The 25439-nt window shown below is 37.1% G+C and overlaps 1 protein-coding gene across 1 annotated transcript in view; it reads right to left on the bottom strand.

The window, feature by feature from the left end:
- The window catches only part of TUBGCP3 (tubulin gamma complex associated protein 3), a 220043-nt gene that overhangs the window by 116269 nt on the left and 78335 nt on the right, over nucleotides 1-25439 (bottom strand). Inside the window, exons 9-11 of the mRNA XM_007942386.2 lie at nucleotides 21560-21628; nucleotides 20872-21004; nucleotides 17898-18064 (exon numbers count right to left, since the gene is read on the bottom strand). Coding sequence (XP_007940577.1) covers nucleotides 17898-18064; nucleotides 20872-21004; nucleotides 21560-21628 — 369 coding nt within the window. The remainder of the gene's footprint in view (nucleotides 1-17897; nucleotides 18065-20871; nucleotides 21005-21559; nucleotides 21629-25439) is intronic.

The following is a 25439-nucleotide window of genomic DNA, read 5'->3' as shown; positions in this document are numbered from 1 at the left end:
AGTTATGCTTGATAGTCTATTTATGTCATAAATTACAGCCCCTAGGTTTGTCTCTATTTTATCTTTGATGAACTTTACCATTTTGGGCTTTACATTTAAGTCTTTGATCCACCTTAAGTTAATTTTTTGTGTATGGTGTGAGATATCAATCTTGTTTCATTCTTCTGCAAATGGACATCCAATTTTGAAAGCACCATTTGTTAAAGAGGCTATCTTTCCCTCATTCAATGGGTTTTGCCCCTTGGTCAAAGATCAGCTGTCCATAGATGGCTGGGTCTGCTTCTGGATTCTCAATTCTGTTCCACTGGTCTTTTTGTCTATTGTTGTACCAATAGCATGCTATTTTGACTACTGTGGCTATATAGTAGGTTTTGAGAACTGGGAGTGTGACATCTCCTACTTTTTCTTCTTCAGCAGTGCTTTGCTTATCTGAGATCTCTTTCCTTTGCATATGAAGTTAGCGATTGGTTTTTCCCTGTCCTTAAAGAATGTTGATGGATCAGGATTGCATTGAATGTATAGATTGCTTTGGGTTGTACTGACATTTTCACAATATTGAGTCTTCCTATCTATGAGCATGGCACGTTCTTCCATTTATATAGGTCTCTTGTACTTTCTTATACTAGTTTTGTACTTTTCTTTATATGTCTTTTGTGTCCCTGGTAAGATGGATGCTGTGTTAGACTGGGTTCTCTAGTGAAACACAAAAACCAGCAAAGCATATATATATATATAGAGAGAGAGAGAGAGAGAGAGAGAGAGAGAGAGAGAAATTTATCTTAGGAAAATGGCTCACAAACATATAGAAGCCAGCAAGTCCAAAGTCCCCGGAGGAAATGGGCTGGCGGCAGCCTTAGCTTCTGCAAGCGCAGGGGGTCGAGAAATTCAAGGCTGGCAGGCAATACACTGGTTGTTAACTCTAACGAAAGACGAATCCAAGATCTCCAGGCCGAGCGGTGAGGTGCTCACTCACGGAAGTTTGTAGCCCGCACACGAGGGTTCCAATCCCTCAAAGAATGTCTCTCTTCCCAGGATGTCGCTGGATATCCTGGAAGCAGCCCACACCCCTAGGGAAACACCCCTTGGGCAAATTGGCCACTGAGAACACAGTCATCCGATCCCATCATGGGAACAACCACACAGAACTGGGGTCCAGCCAAGTTGACACACAGCTCCAACTATCACAGATGCGTAAGTATTTTATCTTTCTGTTAGCTATTAAAAATGGTATTGTTTTCCTTATTTACTTTTCAGATATCACATTACTGATGAACAGGAATCAACATATTTTTGTATACTTATCTTGTATCCTGACATTCTGCTGAACTTTCTATTAGTTTCAGTAATTTTCTTGCTGAGTCTCTTGGGTTTGCTATGCATAGGATCTTGCCATCTACAAACAGAGACAGCTTTACATTTTCTTTGCCAATTTAGATGCCTTTTATTTCTCTTTCTTGCCTTAGTGCACTGGCTAGGACTTTCAATACAATGTTAGATAAAAGTGGTGGTAAAGGGGATCCTTGTCTGGTTTCCATTCACAAGGGGAATGCTTTCAGTCTTTCTCCACTGACAATAATGTTGGCTGCTTTGCCTGTACATCCTTTTATGTTGAAGAATTTCCCTTCTATTCCTATTTTGCTGACAATTTTGAACAGGAGTGAGTGTTGGATGCCATTTCTGCATCAATTGATATGATTATGTGGTTCATTTCCTTTGTTTAATTTATGCGATGAATTACACTGTTTATCTGGTGTTGAATCATCCTTGCATACTTGGTATGAATCTCACTTGGTCATGGAGTATTTTTTTTTTATATGATGTTGGATTCTGTTCACCAGGACTTTTTGTTCAATATTTTTGTGTTCAATATTTGTGAGGATATTGGCCTATAGTTTTCTTATGTGGTGTCTTTCCCTGGTTTTGGTTTCAGGGTTATGCTTGCTACATAAAATGAATTTTGGAGTACTCCATCATTTTCTGTGTTCTAAAATAGCTTGAGTAGTATACATGCCAGCTCTTCTCTGAATATTTGATAGAATTCTCTAGTGAAACCAACTGGGACATGACTTTTGTTTGTGGGGAGCTTTCTTTTTTTGCTAATGGCTCAATTTCTTCTTTTGTGGGTCTGTTCAAGTATTCTATCCCAGACTGTGTTAGTTTAGGTAACTCTTGTGTTTCTAGAAATGTATCCATCTCTTCCAGGTTTTGAATTTGTTGGAGTATAATTCTTCATAATATTCTGTTATTATCTATTTCAGTTGGTTCTGTTGTGATGTCACCCATTTCATTTATTATTTATGTTACTTGCACCTTCTCTTTCTTTTCCTTTGTGAAATTTGGCAGCGGTTTGTCAATTTTGTTAATCTTTTTGAAGAACCAGCTTCTTGTCTTGTTGATTTTTTTTCTACTGTTATTTTTGTTTTCTGCTTCATTTATTTCTGCTATGATTTTTATTATTTACTTTCTTCTGAATACTATAAGTTTCTTTTGTTGCTCTTTTTCTACTTGTTAGAGTTTTGAGTTAGGGTGCTGATTTTGTTTCTTTCTTCTTTTTTGATGTGTGCATTTATTGCTATAAACTGACCTCTGAGTACTGTTTTCACTGTGTCCCAAAGGTTTTGGTAAGTTGTATTGTCATTCTCACTTGTTTCTAGGAATTTTTTTTTATTTCTTCTGTTACCCAGTAGTTTTTGAGCAGTGTATTATTGAGTTTCCATGTATCTGATCCCCCCCCCCACACACACACACACTGGTCTTCTTATTACCAATAATTTTATACCGTTGTGATCCGAGAAGATGCTTTGTAGTGTTGCAATGTTTTAAAATTTACTGAGGCTTGTTTTCTTGCCTAACATGTAGATTATTCTGGAGAATGATCCATGTACACTGGAGAAGAATGTGTATTGTGCTTTTGTTGGGTGGAGTGTTTTGTGTATCTCTATGAGGTCAAATGAGTTGATTATGTTGTTGAGATCTGTACCTCTGTTGAGATTTTTTCTAGCAAGATCTCCTACTTTGTTTTTGTGGTGTGTTAAAGTCTCCCACTACTATTGTAGAATGGTCTATTTTTCCTTTCAATTCAGTTAATGCCGGCTTTACGCATTTTTGAGCTCTTTCAATAGGTGCACAGATATTTATTATAGTAATGTCCTCTTGGTCAATTGACCCTTTCAACGTCATATAATGCCCTTCTTTGTTTCTCATGCTGGTTTTCACCTCTAAGTCTATTTTATCAGAAATTAATATTGCCAATACTATTCTTTTTTGGTTGCCATTAGTTTAACATATTTTTTTCCATCCCTTGATTTTTTATTTATTTTTATCTTTGTGTCTTTGGTGGGTCTCTTGTAGGCTGCGTATTGATGGGTCTTCTTTTCTTACCCAATCTGCCACTCTCTTTCCCTTGACTGGTGTATTTAGTCCATTCACACTGAGGGTAATCAGTGATAGGTATGAATTTATTGCTATCATTTTATTGTTTTCTGTTGTGCTGTTGGTGGTTTCTTTGTTCCAAATATTTTTCTATGCTGAGTTCATTTTGTTTTCAAGCATTTCTTCTCTTTTCATTATTGTTGTCTTCTGTTTACTAAGCCCCTATGATTTTCTTATTTCTTAGCTTGGTTAGAAGGACTGTTAATTTTCTTTGTTGTTACCCTGTAGTAAATTCTTATCTCCTTAAATCTGGAACAGTCTGTTCTATATAGTCATTGTCCTGACATCCTCTCCATTTGGATGTTTTGTAATCATAACATTTATTCACTCTATTTGCTTTGTTGTTGCTGCTATTTACAGACTGACTCCTCTACTTCTCTATTTACATTTTTTTTGTGAGCTTATTTTGAGATTTTTTTTCTGGGTTGGTTTCTCGTGGTGGTGTCAAATGTCTTGATTTTAATTTGTTGTTTTCTCTTGTGGGTTTTCTGCTGGAAGGACTTCCATTATCATTTCTTATAGGGTTACCTGGTTTTCATAAATTCCCTTAATTTTTGTTTGTCTGGGAATGTCTTCATTGCAGCTTCAATGAAGGAACTGGCAAAGAACAAGGCTCCGAGAATTGACAGAATACCCACTGAGATATTTCAACAAATGAATGCTGTACTGGAGGCATTCACTCAGTTATGCCAAGAGATTTGGAAGAGAGCTACCTGGCCAACTGACTGAAAGAGATCCATATTTGTACCCATTCTAAAGAAAGGTGTTCCCACAGAATGTGGAAATTATCAGAAAATATTATTTATATTGCATGCAACTAAGATCTTACTGAAAACAATTCAAAAACGGTTGCCGCAGTATATTGACAGAGAACTTTCAGAGGTGCAAGCTGGATTCAGAAGAGGATGTGGAACAAGAGATATCATAGCTGCTGTCAGATGGATCTTGGCTCAAGGCAAAGAATACCAGAAAGATGTTTACTTGTGCTTTATTGACTATGGAAAGGCATTTGATTATGTGGATCATGACAAATTATGGATAACGTTGAGAAGAATGGGAATTCCCAAATACTTGCTTGTACTCATGAGGAACCTGTACCTTGACCAGGAGGCTGTCGTTCGAACAGAACAAGGGGACAGTGCATGATTTAAAATCAGGAAGGGAGTGTGTCAGGGTTGTATCCTTTCTCCATACTTATTCATTCAATCTATATGCTGAGCAAATAATCTGAGAAGCTGGACTATATGAAGAAAAACGTGGTATCAGGATTGGAGGAAGAATCATTAACAACCTGAGATACGCTGATGATACAACTTTGCTTGCTGAAAGTGAGGATGACTTGAGGCACTTACTGATGAAGATTGAAGAACACAGTCTGCAGTATGGATTACATCTCAATATAAAGAAGACAAAAATTCTCACAACTGGACCAATAAGCAGCATCATGATAAATGGAGAAAAGATTGAGGTTGTTAAAGAATTCATGTTGCTTGGTTCTACAATTGAGGTCAATGGAAGCAGCAGTCAGGACATTAGACAACATGTAGCACTGGGAAAGTTGGCTGTGAAGGAACTCTTTCAAGTGCTGAGGAGCAAGGATGTCGTCTCCTTAAGGACTAAGGTGCGCCTGACGCAAGCCATGATATTTCCAATTGCCTCATATGCATGTGAGAGCTGGACAATGAATAAGGAAGACAGAAGAAGAGTTGATGGTTTTGAGTTGTGGTGCTGGCGAAGAATGTTGAAGGTACCATGGACTGCCAAAAGAACTAACAGATCTGTCCTGGCGGAAGTGCGGCCAAGATGCTCCTTGGAAGCGAGGATGGCCAGGCATCGTCTTACCTACTTTGGTCATGTTGTCAGAGGGGACCATTCCCTGGAGAAGGATGTCAGGCTTGGTAAGCTGGAGGGTCATCAAAGGAGGGGAAGGCCTTCAACGAGATGGATTGACATGGTGGCTGCGACAATGGACTCAAGTATAGCAAGGATCGTGGAGCTGGTGTGGGATCAGGCAGTGTTTCGTTCTGCTGTGCATAGGGTCACTATGAGTCGGAAGCAACTCGACGGCACCTAAGAACAATGTCTTAACTTTACCCTCGTACGTAAGAGAGCTTTAGTGGCATAGTATCTAATGCATTTGACTGCTAACCAGATGGCTAGCAGTTCAAGCCCACCAGCCTCTCCTCAGAAGGAAGATCCACTTCCGTAGAGATACTGTCTCAGAAACCCAAAGAGGGGTCGCTACGAGTCGAATCGACTTCACAGCAGTGAATTTGGTTGTTGTTGTTTTGTTTGTTTGAGGGATAGTTTAGCTCAATATATAATTTTTGGTTGGCAATTCTTTTCCTTCAATGATTTATATATGCCATCCCATTGTCTCCTTGTCTGCATGGTTTCTGCTGAGAAACCAGAGCTTACTTACTCTTATTGGTTCTCCATGGCAGGTAACATTTCGTTTTTCTCAAGCTGCTCTCAAGATTCTTTCCTTGTCTTAGGTTTTAGAAACTTTGATTACAATATGTCTTGGTGACTCAAACCAGGTGTCTATCATGTATGGTGTTTTCTTAGCTTCTTGGATGAATATCTCTTTATCTTTTAGGATGTAGGAGAAGCTTTCTGTCAGCATGTCTTTGACAATTTTCTCAATAGATTTTTTTTTTTTTTTGCCCCCCTCTTATTCTGGAATTCAAATAAGGCATATTTTATTTCTTTTCATGTCATCCATACAACTCTTAGCTTTTCTCCATTTCTCTTAGTCCTTTGTTCTGATTTTTCCTCATACATACTGGTGTAAAGGAATTTGTCTTCTAGCTGGGAAATGCATCCTTCAGCCAGTTCTAGTCTTCTCTTTTGTCCTTAGTGTTAATTATCTGTAATCTTAGTGTTCATCTTCTGGATTTCTAATTGATATTTTTGTATGATTTCTAATTGTGTATTTATTTTGTCATATTGCCCTTGAATTATTTTCCTGAATTCTTCAAAGGTCTTGTTTGTCTACTCCATGCTTCTGTTTACAGTTTCCGTGACCTCTTGGAAGGTCCTATATATACATATCTTTTGAATTCCTTATCAGATAGTTCTATTACTTGTTCTTCTCAGGGAGATTTCCTAATTCTTCAGTTTAGACACTTGTTTCTACTATCTTGTCCTGTATTTTTGTTTCAGTTGAAGTTGCCCATTGTCTCCAAGACATTTTGAAGTTTTTGCCTTTATTTCTTGGTTATATGATGACTTGTTTCATCCTGGCTTTATCCATTACTTTAATATATCTGGAAGTGTGGAGCAGGTGTACTTCTTTGGTTGTTAGCTTGACTGTACTGAGTCACTCTCCAGCTTTCTCTGTATTCATGGAATAACTGGTGGGAATGTGTAGGTGCAGGTCTCTGTTTGTTGTGAAAAGGAGTTGTAGCTGGGATGAGCAGGTGTTGTCTACCATTGGTCATTGATTCTGTGGTACAGGAGCTATTGGCGTTATTCATCTGTTGGGAGAAGCTCTGGTAGCACAGTGCCTAAGGCATTTATAACTGCTATCCAGAAGGCTGCTAGTTCAAATTCACCAAACACTTCTCGGAAGGAAGGTTGGGCAATCTATTTCCATAGTGATACCACCTTGGAAACCCAAGGAGGGGTCACTATGAGTCAGATCTGACTCGATGGCAGTGAGTTTGGTTTATTTTTCATCTGTTGGGTGAGGTGGTCGATGTAGTAGAAATGGCTTATTAGGAGAGAGTTAATGTGTTCCTCCCCTTGGATGAAGCAGGGGGGAAAAAAGAGAGAGAGAGAGAAAAGGAAATCAAGGAGGAGAAGGAGAGATGAAAACATAGAATAAAAACAGAAGATACGAAATAGGGGAAAAGGTAAAAAAAAATATAAGAAAAGTGGGAGGGTGAAGGGGATGAAGGTTTAGTAAAACTAAAGAAGAGAAAGAGGTAGAAGCATGAATGATCAGACAAGAAAGGAAGAAAAACTGGGGAAAACGAAAGTAGAAAAATGAAGGGAGGATACAGTAATTGAGGAGGGATTTTTCTAGTTATATTCAGCTAGCAGCTCTAGAAGCAGACAGTTGTAGCTGAATATGTTCATTCTCCAGAATGTGTACCCACATAAGAAAAAGTAGAGTGGTGCAAGACATGGCCTCCAGGAGAGAAAGCTAAAGTTGTTTCTTGTGCTTAGTGTGACATAGACCAGCTAGTGATGCCGGAGTGGGAGAAGGACAGCTATAATCCCTGTGTCTATTTGGAATAGTTTGCTAAGAGTAGGGTTAAGCTGTCAATCAAAGTCCTGCAGTTCAAGCTCACAATCTGACCCATAGGAGAAAGGGCAACGATCCTTTGCCAAGATTCACAAGCCCCGAAACCACAGAGCCAGTTCCTAAAAAGGGTTGCTAAGTGTTGGACACAAGCCCACTGCCATGGGTCCGATTTGGAATTTGGCTTATTCAGGGAGTTTTTCTTCCCTTTCCCTTACTACCGCCTGAACACCACAGCAGCTTAAGCTATGGGAGGTCCGACCCACTTCCCTATACAATCTTCTCCATATGCATTGCTTTAGCTCATCTTGAAATTCTTCTGATCTGTCTACCTGTGTCTTGAATGACTGTGGGTTCCATGAAGTTTTTGGGGTTTTTCCCCCCCGCTTCCACCTCCTTTGTGTTTGTAATGGCTTCTCTTTGGCATGGTCAGCTTCCCTGCCACACCTCCCTGCCTGCCCCCTCCCACCCCCATCACTGAACTCGATCCCTTTCCTGTCTTCACTCAATCTAATACTTTGTCTTTTCATTAGATGTTCGTAATTCCAGGATCATTATTTGTATCTGTTTCACTGAGTTTCTCTAAATCTCTGTTCAAAGAGAGATCTGCGTGGTCTTTTAGTAGGACCCTGTCTTAAGACTTCCTTAAATGTACTTTCTATACAACCGAACAAACCAACCAGTTACTGTATGTTGTTGTTGTTGTTGTTGTTATGTGCCATCAAGTCGGCCCCGACTCATAGCGACCCCTCCTTGGGTTTCTGAGGCAGTATCACTACGGAAGTAGGATTGCCCAACCTTCCTTCCGAGGAGTGGCTGGTGGGTTTGAACCGCCAGCCTTCTGGTTAGCAGTCAAGTGCTTTAGCCACTATGCTACCAGAAATCATGGTGACCCCATGTGTCAGAGGAGAACTGTGCTCCACAGGGTTTTCAATGGCTGATCTTTTGAAGTAGATCACTAAGCCTTTTATTCCAAGGTGCTTCTGGGTAGCTGTGAACCTCTGACCTCTTGGATAGCAGCTGAGCACATTAACCAGTTGCACCACTTGGTGCTTCTCTGCTTAGGTGCCTCTGGGTTTCACTGATTTGTACCAAAGAATGAGTGTTTATCCTATTCATATATAGCACTTTCCTTTTGCTTGTCTTTGCATTTCAGCACTGAATAGAAAATAAATAAAAGTTGAATACCATTCCCTGACTACTGGGCTAAACATCCGTATGAGTAGGGAACATATCTTTTGTACAGTTAAAAAAGTAAAATCCCAACTGTTAGGCCCAGCATCATTGTATAGTGATGCCACACCACACACAGTAAAGCTCAGAAGCCATCTGGATGTTTTTCTTTGGGGTAAAATTAATAGGGTAAACACTCATTTTAGTGGTTGCCCTTGTTGTTCTTGTTAGTTGCCTTGGAGCTGATGCTGACTCATGACAATCCCATTGCCTCATAAGGTTTTCAAAGCTGTGACCTTTGAAAAGCAGATCTCCAAGTCTGTCTTTACCTCTGGTTGAGTTCCAACCACCAGCCTTTCAACTAGTACTCTAGCCCATAACGATATGCACCACCCAGGGACTCCAGTGGTTACCCTAGAGATTACAATTAACATCTTAACTTCTAACACTCTAGTTGGGATTTTTACCAAATTACTTTCAGTAGTATGCAAAAACTTTGCTCATATTTTGCTGTGTGTCTCTCATTTTATGTAGTTAAAAACTGTCAAAAGAGGATACTCTGTACCTATCACAGATTTATCATTATTATTCAATGCAGACTTCTTTTAAATCAACTTAGAAAAAAAAAAGGATTTACAAACAAGAAGTACATTAATACTGACTTCTTTAAAGGTTAAGAGGCTAAGTTGGATCTACCTGGGACACACCTTAGAAACTAACCCAGTTTTAGTTTAGAAACTAAAGCTAAGTCATTCAACTTCAGACTCCAAATTCTTAAACTCTACAGTATAGAGATAAAGCAGTCAGATGCATTATAACAAAATACAAAGTCAAATGGTATATCTATTAATAGTAAATATGGGAGATAAATTGCAAAAGAAATAGTTATTTTACATCTAGAAAATAAAAACCAAACCCAATGCCACTGAGTTGATTCCAACTCACAAAAACCTCAACTGGGTTTCCAAGGCTATAAATCTTTATGGAAGTAGGTTACCCCATCTTCGTTCCATGGAGTAGCTGGCAGGTTTGAACCACCAACCTTCTGGTTAGCAGTCAAACGTCTTAGGCACTGTGCTAACATTAATTTTAACTCAATCAAGTACAATGGATTTTTGAGAAATCTCACTGACAAAACTGGTAAAAGAAACAAGATTAGTTGAGGCAAAAGGGCTGAATGAGCATAAATAACTACCAAATAAAAAATCACAGACCTTAAACTTCCTAAAACTCTATCTAAATTCATACTCTGAGAATAAGTAAATACAGAATTCAAAAAAAAAAGGGAAAGAAAGATAAAATCAATGTACTAAATTCTTAGCATTTTAGTGACAGATATCTGAGAATACACTGTACTTTTGGCAACTTTTCCAGAAGTCTGAGATTACATTAAAGAGAAAAAATGAAAATAACTTTAACAATGATGCAAAATGGTAAGTTCGTTAAGAGATGATTTGAGCTAATATTGTATTCAATAGTCTGGGGTTATTTATTTATTGTTTTATTTTTAAATAAATTTTTTAAAAGTTGGCCTAGTACTTTTACATATTTCAAGTACAAACAGTTCATTAAAAAGGCATTCCAAATTTAAACTGCTCTAGTTTTAAGAGGTATCCTTTTGTCTCACCTCAGGATATAAATGTTAAAACAAATTAAAAAAAAAAAAAAGATTAAAGGAAAGTAAATTGATATTTTTGATCAATTGTCTTTATAATTACTATCACATCTCCAGTCCTATATTACTATGAAAAAAATTAAAATATTAAAAAACCTGAGTAACACATAAAGCTAAGGATCAATAAAGAATAGTTGGTACAATTAAAAACTACTTTAAAACATGATTGTTAGAAAATGCAAACTAAATTATTCCCAAGAACAAAGACAAAAATATTAAAAACTTACGTACTAAATTTAGTAATTAAGTACCAAATTCAAGGATGATTTGGCTTTGGTTTTTGCTTTAATTAGTAAAAAATATAAACATATCTATACAACTGTCTTTCAGTAATACGAAGGTCCCAACACCAATTCCTACCCCTAAATTCTATGGAAAACCAGGTTCATCAAATCAGTTGACCAGCAACCATTATACTCACTCAAATTCATATTATAACTGATGTATTAATTCTTGAATGGAGAAGGAAGTGAAATACTGGTTTTTTTTCAGTAAAGAAAAGGGCAAAATTTTTCATTATTTATAATCTTATTTGATAAAAATTGCCTTAAAAATTATCTTTTGTTTTTGTAAGGTACAATTTTAATGGGTGGAAAAGGAAGTCCTGAAACAGAAAATAACACAGTAAAACCTACAAAAGCTGGGAACTGTGTAAGATAGGAATGTGTCAGAGAAGGAAAACTCAAATATTTTCCATCGAGATGAACGACAAAAAAGTGTCAAAGATAGAAAATCTGCGAGATCCGGAAAAATAAGGCAGTCTCGAGTTGCATGCGGCAATCACAGATTTCATCGTATTAATATCCAGAGCTCTTTATTTCTGGTTTGCAAGGGACACTAAACAAGCGGTTGTTGTTGTTGTTGTTGTTATTTGCCGTCAAGTCGGCCCCGACTCATAGCAACCCCTCCTTGGGTTTCCGAGGCAGTATCACTACAGAAGTAGGATTGCCCAACCTTCCTTCCTAGGAGTGGCTGGTGGGTTTGAACCGCCAGCCTTCTGGTTAGCAGTCAAGTGCCTTATGTACTATGCTACCAGAGCTCCTAAACAAGCGGTAGAGTGGGTAAATTGCTAACTACACGTTAAGGATCAGTACTAATCCAATTCCCAGAGTGTAGGAATGAGTCAAGTCCTTCCCTATTCTCCATCCTCACTCGTTGCCAGCCACCCTACATCCAGGCCCCACACATTGTCTGACCCTACACCCAGAACTGAGTCAGAACTCCTAAGATAGAAGGACACCTTTCTTCAGACTTCCAAACGGGCAGACTCCAGCCCCTGCTGCCTTCTCACTGACCCTGTGGGTTCATTAATTCACTGTAATGACTCACAAAATTCACAGAAAATATACTACACTTACAGCTACAGATTTATTACAACCAAAGAGGATACTAACAAAGAGAAGCATTGAGTGAGTTCTGGGAGGGGTCCCAGCATAGAGCTTCTATGTTCAAAAAAAGGACTAACTACCCTCTCCCATAGGAGCTCTGGTAGCATAGTGGCTAAAGCACTTGACTGCTAACCAGAAGGCTGGCGGTTCAAACCCACCAGCCACTCCTCGGAAGGAAGGTTGGGCAATCCTACTTCCGTAGTGATACTGCCTCGGAAACCCAAGGAGGGGTCGCTATCGGGGCCGACTCGACAGCACATAACAACAACAACAACAACAACCCTCTCCCATATATACTCACAAACCAGGAAGCTCCTCTGAGCCTCAGAGTTTTAGTTTCTTATTGGCCTCATCACATGGTCAGGATAGATTACATCATGCCTCTTAAAGCTGAGTCAGCACTGGGACCCCAAGTGTTCCCTCTTGGTCTGGTCAGTTTCTACTCTTTAGACTCTGGTATTGGTCATGGGCCAAATTGTTTTTTATAAGGCGATTCTATGTCTCACACAAGGTCAAGCTGTTTCTCATAAATCTACATAGCTAACCTGGCTGACAACACAGAAATTAGAGTAATATAAAAAGAACATACCCACATCCAGAGAAGGAACAATTATTTTTCATTTTCTTAACCACAAGATCACTTAGACTCTTTTAAAGCTCTAAATGACAAATTTTTAAAACCCAGATGATTTGGCTTATTGTGATAACAGGAGATTTAATAAGCATTCCAAACAATCAATTGCACAGGTTTTTACATAGCTTCCAAAATAAACCTCATCCTGTAATTAGAGAATAATAGACTTCAAGTGCATTTAAAATGACAAGTTTAACTCTATCTAAAGAAAAATGTTATCTGTAAGTTTCCTTACCACAAAAGTAATAATAGATAAAAGTAACAGTACAAGCATTTCATTCTCCATTTAAACTTGAAAAATTCTGACAAGTTCTGGTTAAAACACAACTTTTTATGACACCTTCCAGAAACAGTTCACAAAAATATAAATTTCAACTTAGCTATAATGAATACAAAGTATCCTTCCCTACAGATGACATGTAAAAATATTTTAACACATACAAACTCTATGGTTTCATGTATGTAAAATTTAAAACAGACAAAACAATGGTATCAGAAGTGAGGATAGTGTTTACATTGATGTGGGACAAGAAAGAAAGCAATGACTGGAAGGATGCATGTTAAGTGTGCTGGTAATTTTATTTACTGACTTGAATGTCAGCTCATTCTGTAATAAATCATCAAGTGATAATCTATAATTTATATACTTTTCCATACACATATCTCAATAAAAAGCATTATTAATGAGTTTGGTGTTAAGTAATAATAAAAACCAAATATTAAAGCACAGAGATATAAGATATAAGGCAAAGTAAACTTTTAAAATTCTTAAAATAGTAAGCAACTTTTAAATATTGTATATAAAAATTAAAAATGATAAAATAATCTACATGTAAATAAAAGATAGAGAGATTAACTGCCTGACAGGGCAGAATCCAGAAGAGGTGTAAGATTACTCCTCGTAATTGAGGAGAAGTGGTTTAAAGACAGAAACTGGTTTACTTTTGATTTGACATTTAGAAAAAAAAATACAAGTTTAAGAAAACTTTGAAAAACTTAAGGTACGCATTAATAAGATGAAAACATAGCACACCTTTCCAAGATTTCAATTCATATATTTAAAAAAAAAAAAAATTAATTTAGCAAAAGGAACATAAAAAAAAAAAAAAAAGAACCTAAAAGCTATTGAGTCAATTCTGATTCGTAATGACCCTTTAACACAGACTGGAATATCCCCACCACAGGGTTTCCAAGGTTGTAAATCTTTACAGAAGCAGAATGCCTCATCTTTCTCCCTCAGAATGGCTTAGGGGTTCAAACCACTGATCTTTCGGTTAGCAGCCGAATGCCACCAGAGCATGTATTTCAGAAGTACATTTATACACAAGGAACATAAATTCAAAAAAACAAACTCACTATCATCAAGTTGATTCTGACTCATAGCTACACCTACTGGGCTTCCAAGGCTACAAATCTTTACAGAAGTAGACTGCCTCATCTTTCTAGGAAGCATAAAACTTATAAATTAAGAAGAAGTGATTAAAAAAAAAACCACAGAAAGCATAAATCACTTCTTCTTACTCTATAAATTAAATATGCAATCCTATAAACATTCCAAAAGAAATTTTAGCATAACTGACAATTAATTCTAAATTCTTAAGTATAAATGTGAAAAATTAGCAAGGATAACTGAAAAGATCAAAGGGTAAGGACTCATTCTACCAGGTATCAGCACATACATAAAGTTGTAATTTAAATAACATTGAGACATGAAAAACAAAAATCATACAGAAAAAAAAAAGACTCAAGTACATATGGGAATTTACTAGCACTTAGCACACAATAAAATGAGGTAAAACTAACATTTTTGGGAACTCTCACTCGTTACTATACTGTAATTCTTTATACTATTCTTATCACTCTTCTATAAGTCTAAAAATATGACAAAATAAACTATCAACAGAATAATTAAAAGAAAAAAATTATAATTACAGCACAAGGTATCCAAATATATAAAGCTAAGCTATGTTCCAATTTTCACAAGACATACAAATCCACATATATACAAAGAAAGAGAAAAGAATATGAGCACCCAATTAATAGAATAAATAAAAATAACCAATAAACATGAAAAGCTATTCAGTCTCACTAGTAACCAGGGCAAATAAATACCACAGTGAGATATGGTATTCATACATTATTAGATCAAAAGCATTTTATGAAAGTTAGGAAGTATGAAGCCTTGGTAACACTAAACTGGAACAGCCAGTTCAAAGTGGCAGTATTAGAATTTATAGTACGCATTCCCTATTCGACAGTTATAGTGCCCAGTACCTACCTTACAGGATTAGATAAATATATACAGGGATATATACAAAGAAGCACATAAAATGATGTTCATTTAATAAAGCTAAAAACTAGAAAGTACTAATTTTCCATCAATGTTGTTGTTGTTGTTTTTTGCCATCGAGTCGGCCCCGACTCATAGCGACCCCTCCTTGGGTTTCCGAGGCAGTATCACTACGGAAGTAGGATTGCCCAACCTTCCTTCCGAGGAGTGGCTGGTGGGTTTTGAACCGCCAGCCTTCTGGTTAGCAGTCAAGTGCCTTAGGCACTATGCTACCAGAGCTCCTTTTCCATCAATAGAATAACTAAATAAAAAATGTATACAGTGAACTAATATGTAGTAATAATTAGTAAAACTAAATATATATTGGTCATGGAAAGAGCAACAAAGTTTATACGTTAATCATGTAAATTTATACACACACACACACACACACACACATAATGATATACAGATAATGTGATGCCATTTATCTATTTCAAAAGACACAATATAGTGTATTTCACATTACATACTGTGAAAAGTCAAGGATATGTTTATATCCTGGAACAAAACTTTCTTTGCTGGTTACTAGGGGTGAAAGAGGAGGGGAGGGAACACAGCTAGATAGTTATAGACAAGTATTGATTTGGGTAGGAGCTCTGGTAGTGTAGTGCCTAAGGCACTTGACTGCTAACCAGAAGGCTGGAGGTTCAAAACCACCAGCCACTCCTCGGAAGGAAGGCTGGGCAATCTACTTCCATAGTGATACCGCCTCGGAAACCCAAGAGGGGTCTCTATGAATCAGGTCCGACTCAACAGCACATAACAACAACAACATTGATTTGGGTGAAGAGAAGGGCAATGCACCAAATATGAGTTATCAACAAGTGAACTCAGGAAGACATAGAGAGGTACATGGGAGATACAGACAACAAAGATGAACTCATTTGCACATACAGTACTGCGTTGTCAGTGAAGGCAAACACTGATCTACAAGTGCATAGGTGGGTGGACAGGTTGCATGGTCAGGTAAGTCTAGGCAGGGGTTCATGTGCCCATGACCTGTATAGGGTTGGCGGAGGATGTTTCTACAACCGTATTTGTATGTTCTGTAAGAATGTCCAGGTATATAGTAGAGCTAACAAGGGGCAAGGTTGTGGTGACTTCTTAGCCACAGCGAGCTACCCAAAGGGAATGAGTAGTCGAACCTGTGGGCTCAGGACCCTGGTCCCAGGGGACATCAAACTCAATTGGCATAACATACTACACAAAAACATTGTTTTGTATCCTAATTTGGTGAGTAGCGACTAGGGTCTTAAAAGCTTTCAAGCAGCCATGTAGATGCAATGATGGGTCTCTCCTCATCCAGAGCAGAGAAGAATGAGGAAAACCAAAGACACAAAGAAACTATTCATCCAAGGGACTGGTACACCATGTGATTCTCAGCCTGTATGACCATGAGACCAGAAGAACTAGATAGTGCCCAGCTACCACTGTCAATCACTTGGAGGAAGATCTCTGTAGGAGATCCTTTATAGAGTGGGAGAACAATGTGGAACAAAACTCAAAATTATAAAAAAATAAAAGACTAGGCTTGCTGATCTGATAAAGCCTGGTGAAACTCCTGAGACTATGGCCCCTAGCTGTCCTTCAGGTCTGGAATTAAACTCACTCCTGTGGTTTCCAGCCAAATAAAAGACAGGCATATGAGGTGAACATTTACATCAGGTAGATACACTCCTTGTAGAGATCAATCATGGCAGAACAGAAGGGCTGTGTATGCACAGGGAGACAGCTCAGGTGCAGGAGTGCATGGGAGGGAAGGACACAGGGAAGAGGTAACTATGGGGAGGAAGTGGAAAGAGAGCTGTTACATTGTGTGAAACTGCAGTCAATGCCATGACACAAAATGTTTATAAAGTGCTGTATGTGAAATAAATTTTCTCTGTAGACTTTCACCCAAATCACAATAAAAATTTTAAAAAATAAAAAATAATTAATATAACTATATCATATATGTTAGTTCAGCTACAATACTAATTTTAACAACATTAATTTGTTTTAGTACAATTAATATATTAAGAAACAATATTATCTTAACACAGATTTCATGCTTGCTTAGGTATGATTTCATCTATGAAACAAACTAGGTGAAACTATACCCTGCTGGACCAAGCATCTTAGGAATACAACAAACACAAGCACAGCTCCAATCCTCAAAATCTACCAGCAACCTCAATTCATCATGTGTGTTATCAGCCATGTCCACCCACATCTGGTGTTATACCCTTTTGTCCTATTTAAAATTACTGTCCTTCCACCACGTCATAGTAACTCACAAGCCACAATCCTTCCAAAGGTCGTTTCCAAAAGCAAGCATCAGACTTCTTCAAGGTAAAGTACCATATTATAGTATTTATGTGTTTTTTAACATTTTAATATGCATAAAACTGTGCTACTACTTTTATTAGATCCCTATCTTTCCAATTTTTTCATTTCACTGCTGAAGTTGCTGAGTATGATGTCCCAACCTTATTTTTTGCCATAAACCCTATAGATTATATTATGTGATTTTGTGTAGCAGTGATTTTTAGAAACACATATACTATAAAGCACAACTGACTATATTTCAGAAGTACATATATACACAAATAACTGCTTTCTTTAAAATTTTAGCACCATAGTTAATCCAATTAAGTTTTTAAAGTAATCATGCAAATCAATGTAACACATAATACCGTACTATAAAGAAAACTGTACTAACACTCAGCAGACCTAGACCTTGTTTTCCCATCAACTTGCCAGTAAATTTGGACATGGGACTTGACCTTGCTGAGCCTCAGTTTCTTACGATTAAAACTGAGATATCATTTTCTACTAACCAAAGATGGCTCTGCTATTAAATTAGATAAGTGGCTTTCAAAGTACTGTGGAAAATAGGCATGCCATTTAAATGAACTATGATAGTATTCTATTAACAGATAGAGCAATGAATAACTGAAAAATCAAAAGAGAAAAATTGAAGTTCCCATCATTTTTAACTGAAGTCTAAAAATATAGAGAGTATTATTACTTACTTCATGGTATGTGTCTTCTAGCTCTCCATCATATATCCAACGGTAAAGAAAAGTCAGAACAGGATGAGATACCAAGCTGAGAATATTCTGTACTAGAGATCTCATATACGGATCTCCTGTTTTTGTATAAGCATGGACAGCTGATGCTAGTTCACCACCTTTCCTTCCTGGGGAAAGGGAAAAGAATAGATGAAAATCTACAAATTTAAACTTACAATCTAAACTAATAACTTACCACTAACCAAATCTGAGAATATATTCAAGATAAAGTTTGTTTTCTTAATAGTTAATTCCATTTTTGGGACCAAGAAGCAATAGTAAATATGCAATAGATTTGGATTGAAGAGATTACGATTCTAACAGTGGCTTGACATGAATCTGAGTAAGTCACTTCTCTGTTCATTACCAGTAAGGTGCTATTCAGTAGCAAAAAAATCTTAATCACTCTATGATCTCCAATGAACATGGTTTTTCACCATTTTTAAAAAGCTCTCATGACTCAGTGGTTTAGGCATTCAGCTGCTAACCAAAATATCATTAGTTCAAACCCACCAGCCACTCCACAGGAGAAAGATTAGGCAGTTTACTTACGTCAAGATTTACAGCCTTGCAAACCCTATGGGGCAGCTCATTATCCTACAGGGTTGCTATAGGGTCACCATGAGTCAGAATCAACTCTATGGCAGTGAGTTTGGCTTTTGTGTTTTTCATCTCATCATTTTTGATTGAGACACATTAAGTTTCTTATTTTATATAGGAATCTAGTATACAAACACAAAATAAACCTTTATGAAACAAGTAATTTTTCAGTATTTTCTAATTATTTCACTTTTTTTGTTGTTTTTTGATATAATATGCTGATCTCAATTCATATACATGATTTCACATTCCACTAATGAGTTGCAACCTATAGTTTGAAAACACTGCTCTCTATGAATACTAGTCCTCTATCTTCTGGAAGAAATAATTCAGTATGAAATATTGGGAGTAGCAAAAATCAGGTATAAAAATACAAGCACATGAAAAGCTTCTTATATTATGCTAAGAATTCATGATTTTATACTAAATTTTAAGCAAAGGATTGACATGATCTGATTTTAATAAGATTCCTCTGGCTTATGTGACAAAAATAGAGGTGGTGAAGGGAGGGAAAATAGATGGATAATTAAGAGATAAGTTATATATGGGTGAAGGGATTTTAAAAAAAAGCAGAGGTAGGTAAAACTGAAGTCAGAGAAATTAGTTAGAAGGTTATTAAAACAGTACATAAGGGCAAGATATAAAATGTATATAGATTAAAAGTGTTGGAGGGAGAGGCGGAGAGTTGAGACATGAAGGAGTTAGAAGTAATAGGACTCCAGGGACTGACTTGATATTCAAAGAGATGGGGGAGCTCAGAGGAAAATAACAGAGTCTGGCAGGAATCCAATTATGGAAGAGTGTCAGTAACTAGAGAAGAGGTAAATGTTTATTTATTATGCTTGACTATTTCTTTTTTGAGGGGAAGTTTCAGGAGATGAGAAAAGGCATGACATGGTTGGCATGATGCTGAACTTAGTTTTAGATATGCTGAATGTCAAGACCTTGTGAATCATCCAGTAGAACGATAGCAGCAAACACTTATTCAGCTCTCACTATGTATCAGACTACTTGCTTTTCACATCTCATTTAGTCCTCATAACAATTCTATGGGTCAATTAGTATCCCAGTGTTACAGATGGGATAAAAAAGACAGAGATTCTGGGTCAACATAACATGAGAGCTTCAAATTAGTTCTTCCCAGTTCAGTCATGGGCAACAAAGCAAAACTGTAAAGGAACCAAATCTGTAGAATGTGAAAAATTACAAGTCAACACCCTACTAAAAACTTAATCTCTCTCTCAGGGAGCAAGGTCACCATGCATGTTGCCTAGCACCCAATCTCTTGACAAACAGGGTTGGAAACAACAGTGCCCTGCTCAAAGATGGTGGCTGAGCACACTGCTTTGACTGTGTGTTGCTCTCCACAGTCCTAGTCAACAATCCAGTCTCTGTATCAGGTCCCTGAATGGGCTTATTACATCTCTTCTGAGTCTCCTGTTCCAAGGTTGCAATCTTGGAATTTTTCCTATTTTGGTTGCTATGAGTCACAAGTAACTCAATGGCAATGGGTTTTGGTTTTGGTTATCAGTCTGATACACCCACAATTTACAAATTCAAGTTTGTTCTGATTTCACTACTTTGGCCACTGGTTTGAACTGAACTGGTTTGAACCAGCTCAAAGCCTGCATAATACAGTGAGAAAAAATGTTCAGAAGACAACTAGAAATACAGTCCTAAAGCTCAGAGGAGATGTAAGCTAAAAACCAAACACCAAACCCAGTGCCACTGAGTAAAACTGCCTCATAGTTTCCAAGGCTGTAGATCTTCACAGAAGCAGACTGCCCCACCTTTCTCTCATGGAGCAGGTGGTGGTTTTGATCCACTGACCTCCTGATTAGCAGCCTAGCATTTTAACCACTTCACCATCAGGGCTCCTTATATATAAACTAGACATGCAAAAATGGGAATTTTTAACACATACACACACACAACACACATATATATGGTAAACACAGATATATAATCTTAGGAGAAATGAAAGCAAAGAATGAAACTCAAGAACATGCTATTAAGAGGCAAATCATATAGGATTCTACGTTAAAAAAATTTGTAATATCAAGGATCATAGAAGATAAAAATATTTAAAAGCTGAACCCTCCTCCATTCTTCAGTTCAAGGAAATCTTGTGCTTCCCCAAGTATAAATATTGGACTACACTGGCAACTGGTTATTTTCCCTGTAAGTTTATATCAATTCATTTGTATTATATCAATATACTTATGGCTGTCAAAAATATACAAAAAAGAAGGGTATAAAAATAGAAGTAGGTAATATTCCGTAAGAAACACTCTAAATAAAGCAAAGCTACAAGGCACAAGAAATAAAAAATAACCTTGACAGTGATCAACCAAGGCTGCAAGAGTCTTCAGTCTTATTTTCGGATCATAGGTCCAAACCAGGAGGCGCCGAAGTGTTAAGCTACTCTCAAGTCCCAAATTTACACCCTGATCGTCTTCCAGTTGTAGCTAAAAAACAATATAAGTACAAATAACTAACTATGTCACCATAAAAAAAAAAAAACTCACTGCTATCGACTCAATTCAGAGAGACCTCCACTGGGTTTCCGAAGTGGTAAATTTTTAAGGACGTAGACTGCCCCATCTTCCTTCAGTGGAGTGGCTGGTGGGTTTGAACTGCCAACCTTCTAGTCAGCAGTCAAATGCCTTAGGCACTATGCCACCAAAGCTCCTTAAACATGTCACATCATGTCTTAATTCATATTAAATGAATATGGGGAAGTGATGATTCTTTTAAAACTAAAGCAAAAGGTCCCCTTTGTGAGAATAATAGCTCTTTCATGTTATGTGTGACCTACTTAAATAATAGAAAGAACTCTAAATATAAGTAATTAATTGGATCTAAGACTCACACTTCGTAAATATACATACCTTACAAAAAGTACCAGCAAGCAGGTTTTTATCTTTCAAAAGCAATGTACGAAGAAACTTAAAATACTTTATATAATTAACTTGTTAACACTTGAAACCAGGAATAAATCAAAATTCAAACAAGATATTTACCTGGGAATGTAAAACTGAGAGTAATCGGTAGTACTCTTTGAGTTCTTGGTGCAAGGCAACACAAAAGCTCTGTATAGAAAGAAGTATATTTAAGTACAATATATTCATTACACATCAACTGGCATTAAGTGTAAAGGGATATTACTTTGTAATTAAGTTTAGCATGATTAAAATTCTAATATTCTCAAAGGTCCCTTCCTGTAGCAGTTTTAAATCACAATATATATTTTAATAATGTTAACAAAGGTTATCCCTTAATATAAAAAGCATGAACTTTGCAAGAAAATATAGTATGCTTTTCATAAAGTTAAAGCTGTATATATGTTACAGAGAATTACTCCTTATTTTAAGATATATCTTTGTAATTTTCTGGAGTTGAAATGTAATTTTCTTTAATATTCTTAGTGGGCAAAATTTCAGTATTCACAACTCTGTGTAAACCCAGGATTTTGGGGTGTGTACCATTCTTTTTCCCATCATATTATTAAAAACATCTTCATAAATCTTTACAATTTTAAATCTTAAATAATGAAAATGTACCAAATTAAAATGACAGTATCAGAAGCTACAAGATGCACCTTTTCACACCAGGGATATTCCTGTAATAAAAACTTTCTGGTATAAATTCTAAGATATAAATAAAATAATACTGAGTAGAAATCTATTATTTCTATGATAGCCTATAATAAATATAGCCTGCAAAGTATAAAAGTTATCTTTAAATAACTTCGTATTTTAATCCATTAATCAGTCATCTATAGGTTTGATTTTACTGTATTTGTTTTGTGGACTGAGACTGATATATTTTAATCCTCATAAGCTATAAAAATGAACACAAAGCACACTACACAAGCAGACTCTGAAGAACACTTCAAAAACAGCATTTGCAATATAATGTCCTAGGTTTTGGAATCAGATCTTTGTATGAAATCCTTCCCACTACTTCAGCAAGTCACTCAATGTCTCCGAGTTTCTGCTTCCTTATTTAAATAATGAAGACAAAGTTGTGAGGAATAAATGATACAACATAAGGTAAGAATCTGACACAGGGCTGATGCTGGCACAGGCGATACCATTAAATTTTAAACAAAAGGTTTATTAAAGTTTAGGTCACTACTTTTTTTTATGGTGTTTTCATCTTTTTTTGTGTGTGGTATGGGTCAAAGTGGAAGAAATGGATGGATTTCTAGAGCAAATTCACTTTCCATATGGCAACTTTGTCTCATGACATGGACTACAATTTCCCACAATGCAACAGCTCTCTTCCACTTCCTCCCCATAGTTACAACTCCCTGTGTTCTTCCCTCCATGTACTCCTGCCCCCTGAGCTATCTCTCTGTGCATACACAGCCTTTCTATTCTGCCATGACTATTTTCTCCAAGGAGTGTATCTACCTTATATAAAAGTTCAGCTCATATGCCTGTCTTTTGTTTGGCTGGAAGCCACAGGAGTGGGTTCAATTCCAGACCTGAAGGGCAGCTAGAGGCCATAGTCTCAGTGGTTCCATCAAGTTCTATCAGACCAACAAAACTGATCTCCTTTTCTTTTTTTTTTTTTCCAAACGATTATGAGTTTTGTTCCACATTGTTCTCCCACTCTATACAGGATCTCCTACATAGATCCCCCTTCAAAGGGTTGACAGTGGTAGCCAGGCACCATCTAGTTCTTCTGGTCTCATAGTCTTATAGGCTAAGGATCCCATGGTGTACCAGTCACTTGAACTAATTGTTTCCATGAACCTTTGGTTTTCTTCATTCTTCATTGCTCCAGACGAGGAGAGATGCATCACTGCATCTAGATGGCCTCTTGAAAGCTTTTACGAACCCAGTTGCTACTCGCCAAAGTAGGATATGGAACAATGTTTTGTGTAGTATGTTATGCCAATCAAGCTTGATGTCCCCTGCAACATGTCCCAAGTCCTGAGTCCACAGGTGGAACTACTCACTCCATCTAGGTAGCTGGCTGTCCCCAAGAAGTGACCACAACCTTGTCCTTATCAGCTCTACTACATACCTGGGAGTTCTTACAGAACATACACTTGTAGAAACATTGTCTGCCAACCCTATACAAGGTCATGGGCACACTCCCACCTGCATAGACATACCTAAATGTTCACCCTGTCTACCAATCTATCCACCCATATATCCATGTTTGCCTTCACTGACAACACAATACTGTATGTGCAAAAGGGTTCATCTTTGTTGTCTGTACCTCCCATGCACTTCTATATGTCTTACTCTTCCTTAATGCCACCATGTTGATCACTTCCATTTGGTATATTGCCCTTCTCTTCACCCAAATCAATCCTTGTCTCTGCCTCCCCTCCCCTCCCACCCCTAGTAACCAACAAAGAAAATTTCCTTCCATATATAAACCTTTCCTTGACTTTTTATAATAACAGACTAATACAATATTTGTCCTTCTGTGATTGACTTCTTTCACTCAGCATAATGTCCTCCAAGTTCATCCACATTATGCACTGTTTTGCAGATTCTACATTCCTCTTTAGAGTTGCATTCTGTTCCACTGTGTGTATGTACCAGAGTTTGGTTATCCATTCTTCTGCTGACGTCCACCTAGGTTGTTTCCATCTTTTTGCTATTGTAAATAGTGCTGCGATGAAAGTGGGTGTGCATATATCTACTCTTGTCCTGGCTCTCAATTTTTTAGGATATATACCTAGTAATGGAATGGCTGGGTCACATGGTATTTCTAATTCCAACTTTTTAAGGAATCACCATACTGCTTTCAACAACGGTTGTATCATTTTACAGTCCCACCAGCAATAGATGAAGAGTCCCAATCTCCCAGCATCCTCACCAGCATTTATTATTTACTCTCTTGTTGAACTTTGCTACTAGTGCTGGGGCAAGATGGTATTTTGCTTTGTTTTGATTTGCTTCTCTCTAATGGCTAATGATCAAGAGCACTTCTTCATATGTTTGTTGGCCGCTTGAATATTCTTCTTGGTGAAGTGTCTATTCATGTCTTCTGCCCATTTTTTAAATGGATTCTTTGTCTTTTTGTTATTGAGGTACTGGAATTTTCTATAAATTCTAGAGATAAGTCCCTTGTCAGATATGTCATTGCCAAATATTTTTTCCCAATCTGTAGGTTCTCCTTTGACTCTTTTCAAGAAGTCTTTGGAAGCATATACAAATTTAATTTTGAGAAGGTCCCATTCATCTAGTTTCTCTTTTGCTGTTTGTGCATTTTGGGTTTTGCTTGATAGTCTATTTATGCCGTATGTTAGGGGCTCTAAATTTGCCCCTGGTTTTTTTTTGAGGAACTTTATAATCTTTGATCCATCTGGAGTTAGTTTTTGTGTATGGTGTGAGGTACAGATCTCATTTTATTTTTCTGCAAATGGATATCCAGTTTTGCCAACACCATTTATTAAACAGTCATTTTATTCACCAATTAATAGATTTTTGCCCTTTGTCAAAGATCAGCTGACTACAGGTTGATGGATCTATTTCTGGGTTCTCAATTCTATTCCATTGGTCTATGTGCTGTCATTGTACCAAACCAGGCAATTTTGACTACTGTGGCTTATAGTAGGGTTTTGAGATCTGGCAGTGTGAGACCTCCTATTTTATTCATCTTCTTCAATAATGTTTTGCTTATCTGAGGTCTCTTTCCCTTCCATACAAAGTTAGTGATTGATATTTCCATATCCTTAAAGAATGTTGATGGGATCTGGACTGGGATTGCATTAAATGTATAGATTGCTTTGGGTAGAACTGACATTTTCACAATGTTCAATCTTCCTGTCCATGAGCATGGTACGTTCTTCCATTTATGTAGATCTCTTATGGTTTCTTGAGGTAGTGTTTTATAGTTTTCTTTCTACACATCTTTTGTGTCCCTGTTTTTGTT

The sequence above is a fragment of the Orycteropus afer genome, unplaced genomic scaffold (genome assembly GCF_000298275.1).
Source record: "Orycteropus afer afer isolate SDZICR_OR568_19922 unplaced genomic scaffold, OryAfe1.0 scaffold00089, whole genome shotgun sequence".
NCBI classification, from domain to species: domain Eukaryota; kingdom Metazoa; phylum Chordata; class Mammalia; order Tubulidentata; family Orycteropodidae; genus Orycteropus; species Orycteropus afer.
This window is presented reverse-complemented; position numbering and strand designations above follow the sequence as displayed.